The sequence below is a fragment of the Hylobates moloch genome, unplaced genomic scaffold (assembly GCF_009828535.3).
Source record: "Hylobates moloch isolate HMO894 unplaced genomic scaffold, HMol_V3 SCAFFOLD_12, whole genome shotgun sequence".
In the NCBI taxonomy this organism is placed as follows: domain Eukaryota; kingdom Metazoa; phylum Chordata; class Mammalia; order Primates; family Hylobatidae; genus Hylobates; species Hylobates moloch.
In genome coordinates this window covers 48,044,493-48,056,385 of record NW_026652287.1, presented here as the reverse complement: position 1 = coordinate 48,056,385, position 11,893 = coordinate 48,044,493, and the positions used below count along the sequence as shown (strand labels likewise).

General features: G+C 43.7%; 1 protein-coding gene and 1 long non-coding RNA gene across 2 annotated transcripts; one reads left to right on the top strand and one right to left on the bottom strand.

Annotated features, from left to right (window-relative positions):
* The first annotated feature begins 2,634 nt into the window (after positions 1-2,634).
* LOC131380832 (uncharacterized) lies at positions 2,635-8,761 on the top strand. The gene is made up of 3 exons (XR_009209087.1): positions 2,635-2,841; positions 4,696-5,318; positions 7,003-8,761. It is a non-coding gene; the product is annotated as an uncharacterized LOC131380832 (long non-coding RNA).
* A 1,935-nt stretch (positions 8,762-10,696) lies between these two features.
* LOC116479438 (olfactory receptor 7A17-like) lies at positions 10,697-11,624 on the bottom strand. Its single transcript, XM_032171540.2, is given in 3 exon segments — positions 10,697-11,112; positions 11,115-11,561; positions 11,564-11,624. Coding segments are annotated over 3 exon segments (924 nt in total).
* Between the last annotated feature and the right edge of the window lie 269 nt (positions 11,625-11,893).

The window sequence follows — 11,893 nt, the reverse complement described above, 5'->3', positions numbered from 1 at the left end:
AAATTACGCAGCAAAAATGTTAACACTGGGGAGGTTGAAAGTCTATTTTGTCCAGAATATGCCCAACCTCAATGTGTGTGTGTGATTCAATTAGGGATCTCGTTCAAATGTAGATTCTGACATGGGGCCTCTAGGACAGGTCCAGGTATTCCACATGTGTAGCATTTTCCCTGTTGATGTTGATGCTCCCTGACCAGTTGGGTGGTTCACTCTTTGAGGATCAAGGCTGTGGTCCAGTGTTAGAGTCAGATATTAGTACTTTGAGGTCTTCTCCAGCAGAAATCTTACTACACACCTCATGTCTGACTTCAGGTAGTCAAATGTTGAACTTGGCAGGTCAATTTGGCATAAATCAAGATTGCATGTGCCTCTTATGTGCTTTTCTCATGACAGGAAGTGAAATCTTTAGAAATTCTATCTTCTTTATGGAGTTTCTGTGAGAAGTAAGTAATATTTTGAAGCTCATTGGAGATTACCTTGCACAAACCAGATGCTCAGTGGAAAGCAGGTATTCTATGTCTCCTGGTTCATCAAATTACTCCTTCAACTCCTTTTTTTTTTTTTTTTTTTTTTTTTTGACAGAGTTTTGCTCTTGTTGCCCAGGCTAGAGTGCAATGATGCAATCTCGGCTCACCATAACTTCCACCTCCCGGGTTCAAGCGATTCTCCTGCCTCAGCCTCCCTAGTAGCTGAGATTACAAGCATGTGCCACCATGCCTGGCTAATTTTGCATTTTTAGTAGAGATGGGGTTTCTCCATGTTGGTCAGGCTGGTCTCGAACTCCAGACCTCAAATGATCTGCCCACTTCGGCCTCCCAAAGTGCTCTTTCAACTCTTATAGAAAACTCTTAAAGGACCTCTTATAACTCTTCATAGAACACTTCGCCTTGTTGAAACTAATAGCACATTATTCATCAACAACTATTGTCAACATAAGTATGAAATGCCTGCATATCTGTTTCGCATGCCAGTAGATACATTTAATTTTCACGTATTGGTTAACTCCCCAATTGTCTTTAGGAGAATTGTACTTCCACACCTTTGGCTCTGGGTTTTGGTAATACCTCAATTGGGAAGTGTGCATATCCCTACAGTGGTTGATGCTGAGCTTGGACATGTGATGTGCCTTGTCTGAAAGAATGTGAGCAGTAAGGAGAGATCCAGCGTCTATGAAGATGTTGTGAGAGGCATTCTGAGATTCTACCACTTTTTTTCATCTTCCTCTGTCAAATTGTCCTTCCTGTTCAAAATTCAAAAACCTACTAGATTTGGAGAGTTGTAGGAGTGACTATATTGTCCTCTCCAAAGTTCATATGTTCTAATTCCAATGTAGAAACTTTCCCAACATAGATTCCTATGTGATAAAAAAGCGTGACAATTAAGTCACTTACCAATGGGATGGTTTGTTATGTGGCATTAGCTTACTGACACAATAAACAGTGCAAAGAGATCTAAAGACATTCAGAATATTCTGATGCCTCTTAGTTTTTAACATGAGTTCTGATATTTGACGGCAGCCTTCATGATTACCTGGATATTCATGTTTATGCTGGATAACTGTATTAAATGAGACTATTGTTTACATTTTTTCCTAGGTAGCCAGAAGAGGCTGAAAGGACACATATTTTATTTAAATATAACTTTTATTTTAAGTTCAGGGGTACATGTGCAGGTTTGCTATATAAGTAAACTTGTGTCATGAGGGTTCGTTGTACAGATTATTTCATCACCCAGGTATTATGCCGTGGGCAGCAAGCCATCCAGGTGCTGAGGCAAGAGACCGAGGGCACGAGCTGTTCCAGTATAATAAAACATATAAAACAACAAGAGTTATACTAGATCTAGATCATAGACATGATTATATATGAATATCATTAATCATTAGTTTGTAGCAATTATTCTTCATTCCAATATTATAATAATCCTCACTCTATAATCACAACCTAGAAAAAACCAAGCCATACAGAGATAGGAGCTGAGGGGACACAGTGAGAAGTGACCAGAAGACAAGAGTGTGAGCCTTCTATTATGCCCAGACAGGGCCACCAGAGGGCTCCTTGGTCTAGCGGTAATGCCAGCATCTGGGAAGTCTGGTCTAGCGGTAGCCTTAGCGTCAAGGAAAAGCACCCGCTACTTAGTGGACCCGGAAAGGGAGTCTCCCTTTCCCCGGGGAGTTTAGAGAAGACTCTACTCCTCCACCTCTTGTGGAGGGCCTGACTGATGTCAGGCCCACCTGCAGTTATCCCAAGGCCTAACCGTCTCCCTGTGATGCTGTGCTTCAGTGGTCACACTCCTAGTCCGCCTTCATGTTCCATCCTGTACACCCGGCTCTGCCTTGTAGATAACAGCAGCAAAATTAGTGAAAGTACTAAAAGTCTCTGATATGCAGAAATAATGGTGTCAGCTGTCTCTCTCTCCCTCTCTCTCTCTGCCTCGGCTGCCAGGCAGGGAAGGGCCCCCTCTCCAGTGGACACGTGACCCACGTGACCTTACCTATCATTGGAGATGACTCACACTCTTTACCCTGCCCCTTTTGGTTTGTATCCAATAAATAACAGTGCAGCCAGACATTCGGGGCCTCTACCACTCTCCACGTCTTGCTGTTAGTGGTCCCCAGGCCCAGCTGTCTTTTCTTTTATCTCTTTGTCTTGTGTCTTTATTTCTACAATCTCTCGTCTCTGCACACGGGGAGAAAAACCCACCGACCCTGTGGGGCTGGACCCTACATCTGGCGCTCCGATGGGGGCTCTCCCTCGCTGTGTGAAGTTGCACTCTGACTGTGGGATGCAGCGGAGGAGTTCCACGACAGATTCCTGAGGACTGCGGTCGATAAGCTTGGTGGTAAGCTAGAGCACTCAGAGTATTCCGGGGACACCATGGGACAAGCCAGTACTAAGTACTCGGACTCGGCTAGAGTCACAGGCTCCCTTGAGGCCTGGTCTGCAGTTGCCGTGGCAGCCTGGTTTTCAGGCCCATGAAAGACCTGCTCAGCAGATAATCTCGTCTACCCTTGCGGCTCACGAGCAACAAATTACATACATCCCTGAAAATGACACTCCTCTTATGAGGGCTATAGCTCAGGCAAGGGAATACGGGGATCCCAAAGCCTGGCAATTTCCTGTAATTTTACAACCTCCAGTACCTGCCACCCCAGCAGCACAAAATCACCCACAGCCCATTGTTGATCTTGCTTAGCAGGCGGCTGATCTCATGGCACCTTCATGCTCTGTATTAATATCTTGTTTTTCTGCAGTACAACAAGCAGTTGCAGTAGCCGGTTTGGTTGTTGCCCCAGAAAAAATCCAGACGTCTTCTCCTTATCACTATTTAGGAATGCAGCTAAAAGACAAGGTTATTAAGCCACCCCCGCCAAAAAAATCATTGTTCCCCTCACCTGATTACAAGTTCAACAGGCTTTTGCTGCTTGCATCGCTTGGCAAGTGCATTTGGCAGGTTTCCCGGGTATAATTGATAATCACTATCCTAATGTAAAATTATTTCAGTTCCTTAAACTCACTGCTTGGATTTTACCTAACATTACTAGAAACACCCCATTAGCTGAAGCTGTCACTGTTTTCACTGATGCTTCCTGTAATGGCCGAGCAGCATATACAGGACCAAGAGAACGTGTTCTTAGCACAGGAGCTATTTCAGCACAACGAGCTGAGCTGCTTGCTGTTATGGCTGTCCTTGAAGATTTCCCTGAACCAGTTAACATCGTCTCTGACTCAGCATATGTAGTACATGTTGCTCGCAACATTAAAACTGCCTTAATCAAATTTCTGCCTGATGATAACCTATTCTTTCTTTTTCAAAGGTTTCAGTCTGTGCTCAGAGCAAGGTCTTCTCCTTTCTACATTACTCACATTCGGGCCCACACACCCCTCCCCGGACCCCTCTCCAGAGCAAATGCCAGAGCTGATACATTAGTTTCTCCCATTTTTACAGATGCAGAAAATTTTCATGCTTTAACCCATGTCAATGCTGCGAGACTCCGAAAAAAGTTCCCCCTTACATGGAAACAAGCTAAAACCATTGTACGTCACTGTCGTACTTGTCAGGTGTTAATTTTACAGCCACTGTCTTCAGGAGTTAACCCTAGAGGACTTTCACAGAATGCTCTCTGGCAAATGGACATGACTCATTATCCTGCTTTTGGCAAGCTTTCTTTTATATGTGTAACTATTGATACCTTTTCTCATTTTATTTGGGCAACTTGTCAAACAGGAGAAAGTACAGCTCATGTTAAACCACATATGCTTTCCTGTTTCTCGGTTATGGGCTATCCCGAGAAACTGAAAATTGATAACGGCCCCGGCTACACTAGTGCTGCTTTTAAAAAGTTCACTCAAACATGGGCAATTAACCACACAACTGGCATCCCCTCTAACTCTCAAGGACAGGCCTTCGTTGAACGAGCCAATAAAACACTCAAAGATCAACTTCGAAAACAGGATACTAAATCAAAGGGAGATGCTGCTACTCCTCATGCTCAATTAAATCTGACTCTTTTCACACTAAATTTCTTAAATCTAACAAGAAATCAACCTTTTACAGCGGAAGAAAAACATTTCACTGGAAATAAATTTGATCCACAAAAAGGAATGCGGGTACTGTGTAAGGATGCAAAAACTAACACATGAGAATTAGGCACGGTCATAATTTGGGGTAGGTGTTTTGCTTGTGTTTCCCCAGGAAAAGGACTACAGCCCGTGTGGGTTCCCTCCCGACAATTAAAATTGCACCATAACTCCAAAGATGAAACGCTCCCAGAAACAAAAGGCAAAGACCCCTCGGAAACCAAAGAGCAACTTTCGCCGCCTGACACATAAACTTCATGACCTCCACATTGAGACAAAAATCTCGCCGTGTGACCTACAACACCGCTTGTTCAACTCCACCTACATGGGGTCATATAAAGGTTTTATCGCATCAAACAGAATTTTTTTTTTTTGAGACGGAGTCTCGCTCTGTCGCCCAGGCTGGAGTGCAGTGGAGCAATCTCGGCTCACTGCAAGCTCCGCCTCCCAGGTCCACGCCATTCTCCTGCCTCAGCCTCCCTAGTAGCTGGGACTACAGGCGCCCGCCGCCTCGCCCGGCTAATTTTTTGTATTTTTAGTAGAGACGGGGTTTCACTGTGTTAACCAGGATGGTCTCGATCTCCTGACCTCGTGATCCGCCCGCCTCGGCCTCCCAAAGTGCTGGGATTACAAGCGTGAGCCACCGCGCCCAGCCCAGAAAATTTTTTAAAAGAAAAAGGAATCCCAAAAACGACCAGTAATATAATTCTGGCTGCCTTTATGGTAGTCAGTGCAGCGGTAAGTATACCACCGGTTGGGGCAATTCAAAATTATACTTACTGGGCATATGTTCCTTTTCCCCCTCTAATTGGGTTTGTCTCTCGGATGGACTCCCCAGTAGAAGTTTACACTAATAATCCCTAATGATGATCAGTTTCCAGCTCAACTGGAAGAAGAAGGTATGCACTTAAATCTGTCCAGTGGTTATAAATATCCACCACTATGCATTGGGAAGACGCCTGGCTGTTTAGCTTATTCGTACCAGAATTGGATGTGGACTGTACCGTCCTTTACAAATGATTCTTATCAAGTACATAATGTGTTCAGTACCAATTCTTTTCAACTTCTCACTGTCAAACTTACTCCACATGAGGCATGGAGAGTTCCTCTCACTACCAAAGCTAATAAAACAAAAGGACTGCCAGACTGCCCAAAGAAACCTACAAAGGGGCCTTTTAAAGTGACTTCAATTTTATGGGATGATTGTAATGCTCCTAAGGCTGTTGTACTTCAAACTCTAGCCACGGGTATTGTTATTGATTGGGCTCCAAAAGGATATTATTGGCAAGATTGCTCCGGCAAAACTACCTCATGCTCGGAGTTTATTTATTCCTTAAATTATATAGAGCATGGATGGCAGTCATACATGCTGAGACAATGGGTGTCTCCTTACCCATTTAAATTGATGGACGCAGGCATTGCTCCTCCTAGACCAAAAATGATTCATCCCTTTGTTACCCCAGAAGATCCTGAACTATGGAAATTAGCTGCAGCCCTGACAGGAATAAGGATATGGAACGCTGCCTATCACCTGCTTCGTACTAATACCAAAACACCCACATTCAACATCACCCTCATTTCTGAAGGGGTGATACCCATTAGGAGCTGTGTCAAACCCCCTTACATGCTGTTGGTTGGAAATATAATTAGCATTCCCAATACACAAACTATAGAATGTGATAACTGTAAGCTGTTCACGTGCATTGATGCTACTTTTAATCCCACTACAAGTATTCTCTTAGTAAGGGCTAGGGAGGGGGTATGGATACCAGTTTCTTTACATCGTCCATGGGAATCTTCCCCCTCTATTCACATAGTCAATGAAGTTCTTAAAGGTATCCTCAAAAGAACAAAGAGATTTATTTTTACTCTTATTGCAGTCATTGCAGGACTAATTGCAGTTACTGCAACAGCAGCAACTGCTGGAGTTGCCATCCACAATTCTGTTAAACCGCTCACTATGTCGAAGCATGGCAAAAAATCTCCTCCAGACTTTGGAATCCTCAGACTCAAATTGATCAAAAATTAGCTAATCAAATTAATGATCTCCGCCAAAGTGTAATCTGGCTGGGAGATAGAGTTATGAATTTGAAACACCGTATGCAACTACAGTGTGGCTGGAATACTTCTGATTATTGCATAACACCTTATGCTTATAATACAGATCAATATAGCTGGGAAAAGGTCTCAAGACATTTAAAAGCCTGGGATGATAACTTAACCTTGAATATTTCACAACTTAAAGAGCAAATTTTCGAGGCTTCACAAGCTCATTTATCCACTGTTCCTGGCTCAGACATTTTTGAAGGCATAACTAAACAATTATCTCATCTTAATCCCTTCAAATAGATCAAACCGCTTGGAGGATCATTGTTGTCACTGGCATTATTAATATTGGTATGCTTATGTTGTCTCCTTTTAGTCTGCAGATGCCTCTAAGGAGTCCGAAAACAAATCCGAAGTCAACGACAAGCAATGATGGCGATGGTGATCCTAGTTAATAAAAAGGGGGGGAGATGTGGGCGGCAAGCCACCCAGGCGCCGAGACAAGAGACCGAGGACACGAGCTGCTCCAGTATAAAATATATAAAACATCAAGAGTTATACTAGATCTAGATCATAGACATGATTATGTATGAATATCATTAATCATTAGTTTGTAGAAATTTCTCTTTACTCCAATATTATAATAATCCTCGCTCTATAATCATAACCTAGAAAAAACCAGGCCATACAGAGATAGGAGCTGAGGGGACACAGTGAGAAGTGACCACAAGACAGGAGTGCGAGCCTTCTGTTATGCCCGGACAGGGCCACCAGAGGGCTCCTTGGTCTAGCCGTAACGCCAGCGTCTGGGAAGTCTGGTCTAGCGGTAGCCTAGACATCAGTCAGGCCCACTGGCAGTTATCTGGAGACCTAACCATCTCCCTGTGATGCTGTGCTTCAGTGGTCACGCTCCTAGTCCGCCTTCATGTTCCATCCTGTATACCTGGCTCTGCCTTTTCGATAACAGTAGCAAAATTAGTGAAAGTACTAAAAGTCTCTGATATGCAGAAATAATGGCGTAAGCTGTCTCTCTCTCTCCCTCTCTCTCTCTCTGCCTTGGCTGCCAGGCAGGGAAGGGCCCCCTGTCCAGTGGACACATGACCCACGTGACCTTACCTATCACTGGAGATGACTCACACTCTTTACCCTGCCCCTTTTGCTTTGTATCAAATAAATAACAGTGCAGCCAGACATTCGGGGCCGCTACCGGCCTCCGCCTCTTGGTGGTAGTGGTCCCCCGGGCCCAGCTGTCTTTTCTTTTATCTCTTTGTCTTGCATCTTTATTTCTGCAATCTCTCATCTCTGCACACGGGGAGAAAAACCCACCAACCCTGTGGGGCTGGACCGTACATTAAGCCTATTACCCATTAGTTGCTTATCCTGAGCCTTTCCCACCTCTTAGCCTCCACCCTCCGATAGGCCCCAGTGTGTGTTGTTCCCTTCTAAGTGTACATGTGTTCTCATGATTTAGCTCCTATATATGAGTGAGAACCTGTGATATTTGGTATTCTACTTCTGTGTTAGTTTGCTAAGGATAATGGCCTCCAGGTCCATCCATGTTGCTGCAAAGGACATGATCTCATTCTTTCTTATGGATGCACAGTATTCCATGGTGTATATGTATTTTTAAAAACCCAATCTATCATTCACTGGCATTTAGATTGATTCCATGTCTTTTCAAATGTGAATATTGCTGCAATGAACATATCCATGCTTGTGTCTTTATAATAGTAGGATTTATATTCCTTTGGGTATATACCTAGTAATGGGATTGTTGGGCCAAATGGTATTTCTGTCTTTAGATCTTTGAGGAATCACCACAGTGTCTTCTGCAATGACTGAACTAATTTGCACTCCCACCAACAGTGTAAAAGTGCTCATTTTTCTCCACAACCTTGCCAGCATCTGTTATTTTTTGACTTTTTAATTATGGCCATTTTGACTGGTGTGAGAGGATAATCTCATTGTGGGTTTCATTTACATTTCTCTAATTAGTGATGTTAATTTTTTTTTCATATGATTGTTGGCTGCATGTATGTTTTCTTTTGAAAACTTCTGTTCAAAAGGACATACAAGTTTTTGGAGAAATGAGTTGTGACCTTGATTCACACAAGTCTCTATTTCCAGGAGCAATACTGGGCAGAAATTCAAGCTCTGGTGTGAGTCTTCCTTTGATCATGAGGGTTGTAGAGAGTTTATAGTATAAAAGAGATAAGGCAATGGCTGATAAATTAAACACACATATTGTTCACTTATCTGCACTTTAATGTTTATGATGCTTTTTTTTTTTTTGTATTGGAGTCTAGCTCTGTTGCCCAGGCTGGAGTGCAATGGCAGGATCTCAGCTCACTGCAACCAGCGCCTCCTGGGTTTAAGCAATTCTACTGCCTCAGCCTCCCAAGCAGCTGGGACTACAGGCGCATGCCACCACACCCAGCTAATTTTTGTATTTTTAGGAGGGACGGGGTTTCACCATATTGGCCAGGCTGGTCTGGAACTCCTGACCTTGTGATCCAACAACCTTGGCCTCCCAAAGTGCTGGGGTTACAGGTGTAAGCCACTGCGCCTAAACTATGATGCAGTTTTTTAAAGGGAAAGATATTTCTTAGTACAATGGAAAGAGTCGTATTTGCAGGTAGCACAGGAAAATTTTAGGTGGAATGAAGATGATACAGTAAAATTATACAGACCATGACATCAAATCGTTCACTCAAATGAACAAACTTCATTACACATGGACATCAAGATTCCACACTCCAAATGTTCCAGAGTAAGTCCATGCATGATCAAAAATTTTACTCTCTCATAGTTAAGACAACCTCTGAGTCTAAGTCCAGATGGAGTCAGTTGACATATGCTAATTTGTCTGTTTAGACTACACTTGGAACATGGATTTCATAAGCAATTTTTGTCTTCTTGGTTTTTTTTTTTTTTCTTCAGAGTCTTGCTGTGTTGCCAGGCTGGAGTGCAATGGCACATTCTTGGCTCACTGCAACCTCTGCTCCCAGGTTCAAGCAATTCTCCTGCCTCAGCCTCCTGAGTAGCTGGGACTACAGGCACGCACCACCACGCCCAGGTAATTTTTGTATTTTTAGTAGAGATGGAGTTTCACCATGTTGCCCAGGATGGTCTTGATCTCTTGACCTTGTGATCTGCCCACCTCGGCCTCCCAAAGTGCTGGGATTACAGAGTCTTCTTTGTTTTTAATCAGAAATACAGTAGGCATTTGGACGTGGAGATGATGAGAGAACAGGATCTTAATGGAGAGGATAAAATGCCACCACTGGCTAAAAACACACTAGTATATTAAAGTGTTTTTTGTTTGTTTGTTTTGAGACAGAATTTTGCTCTGTCACCAGGCTGGAGTGCAGTGGCGTGATCTTGGCTCACTGCATCCTCTGCCTCCCGGATTCAAGCCATTCTCCTGCCTCAGCCCCCCGAGTAGCTGGGATTACAGGTGCCCACCACTATGCCCAGCTAATTTTTGCATTTTGAGTAGAGACGGGTTTCACCATGTTGGCCAGGATGGTCTCGATCTTCTGACCTCATGATCTGCTTGCCTCAGCCTCCCAAAGTGCTGGGATTACAGGTGTGAGCCACCGCGCCCAGCCCCCTAGTATATTAGTTTTACATTGTGAGGAGGAGCAGTTAAGGCAGTGATAGAAAAAGAAATGACAGACACAAACGTAGAAAACTGGGGTCTCAGCTATTCATCCACAATAAAATTATATTAATAATTTTTGTAGTTGCCATTCTTGGTTCCTTGTGTGAACGCAACTCACCACTGCATGAGACCAACAGGAATCTCTACCTTGTTTCTGACCTTAGTCTGGGAATAACTTTGGGAAAGTAGGAAAATCACAAAGGAGAAAACAGTTGACCATCTGAGAGCTGAAAGCTTCTTAAAGAAAATGCATATATTTTACAAAGCAGGTAAGATCACAGAATTTGAACATCCAAGAAATTAATAGAAGGAATCATTTCTATTTCCACCATCTGACTAATAAATCAGTTTCTGCGTCAGGGGCTTAGAGCTCTGGCATCACAGGCCCTTCTTCAAAACAGCTCTTTTATTGTTTCCCTCTGAAGAATTGTGTCAGAGCCCCCTTTATGTCTTTATTCCTCAGACTGTAGATGGAGGGGTTCGGCATGGGGGTGACCACAGTGTACATCACTGAGGCTGCAGCACTGGAGTGTGAGTTGTGGGTTGCAGCAGAACTAAGGTACACACCTAGGCTCGTACCATAAAATAAGGAGACAACTGAGAGGTGAGATGCACGGGTGGAAAATGCCTTGTACTTCCCCTGAACTGATGAGATTGCACGTATGGAGGAAAGTATCTTAGAGTAAGAGTAAAGGATCCCCGTGAGTGGAGCACCATCGAGCAGGCCTGCTGCAAAATACAACCCCATGTCATTAAGAAAGGTGTCAGAACAGGCAAGGTGGATGACCCGATTAAATTCACAGAGCAAGTGAGAGATTTCAAGTCTGTGCAGAAGGACAACCACAACACCACTAAGCTTTGTGACAAGGAATTCAGGGCGGTAATCATCCAGGATGCCAGAACCAGGAGTCCACACAGCCGAGGGTTCATGATGACTGTGTAGTGCAGAGGATGACAGATGGCCGCAAACCAATCATAGGCCATCGCAGCCAGGAGCAAGCTGTCTAACCCTCCAAAAAGTATGAAAAAGCACATCTGGGTGATGCAGCCTGCATAGATGATGACTCTGCTCTGTGTCTGGATGTTTACGAGCATCTTTGGGACTGTAGTGGAGACGAAACAGATGTCAGCAAAGGACAGGTTGGAGAGGAAGAAGTACATGGGGGTGTGGAGGTGGGAGTCTGAGATTGTGGCCAGGTTGATGAGCAGGTTCCCAAGCACGGTGACCAGGTACATGGACAGGAACAGCCCAAAGAGGAAGGGCTGCAATCTGGTTCCTCTGATAGTCCCAGAAGAAGGAATTCTGAAATCCCTGTGTCATTCTCTGGTTCCATCTTTTTTTTTTTTTTTTTAACATAGAGACGGTCTTTCACTCTGTTGCCAATGTTGGTCTGAAACTCCTGGGCTCATGCGATCCTCCCACCTCAGTCTCCCAAAGTGCTGGCCTTACAGGCATAAGCCATTGCACCCAGCCTTGGTTGCAAATATTCAATGTGACTACCAAAAAGAGAGAGAATATGACAATGTAATTATGCATTACAAATGTACCAGAAATTCTCTCATTTATATTCCAGAGTCAAGAACTTATTTTTCTTTTAAAAAT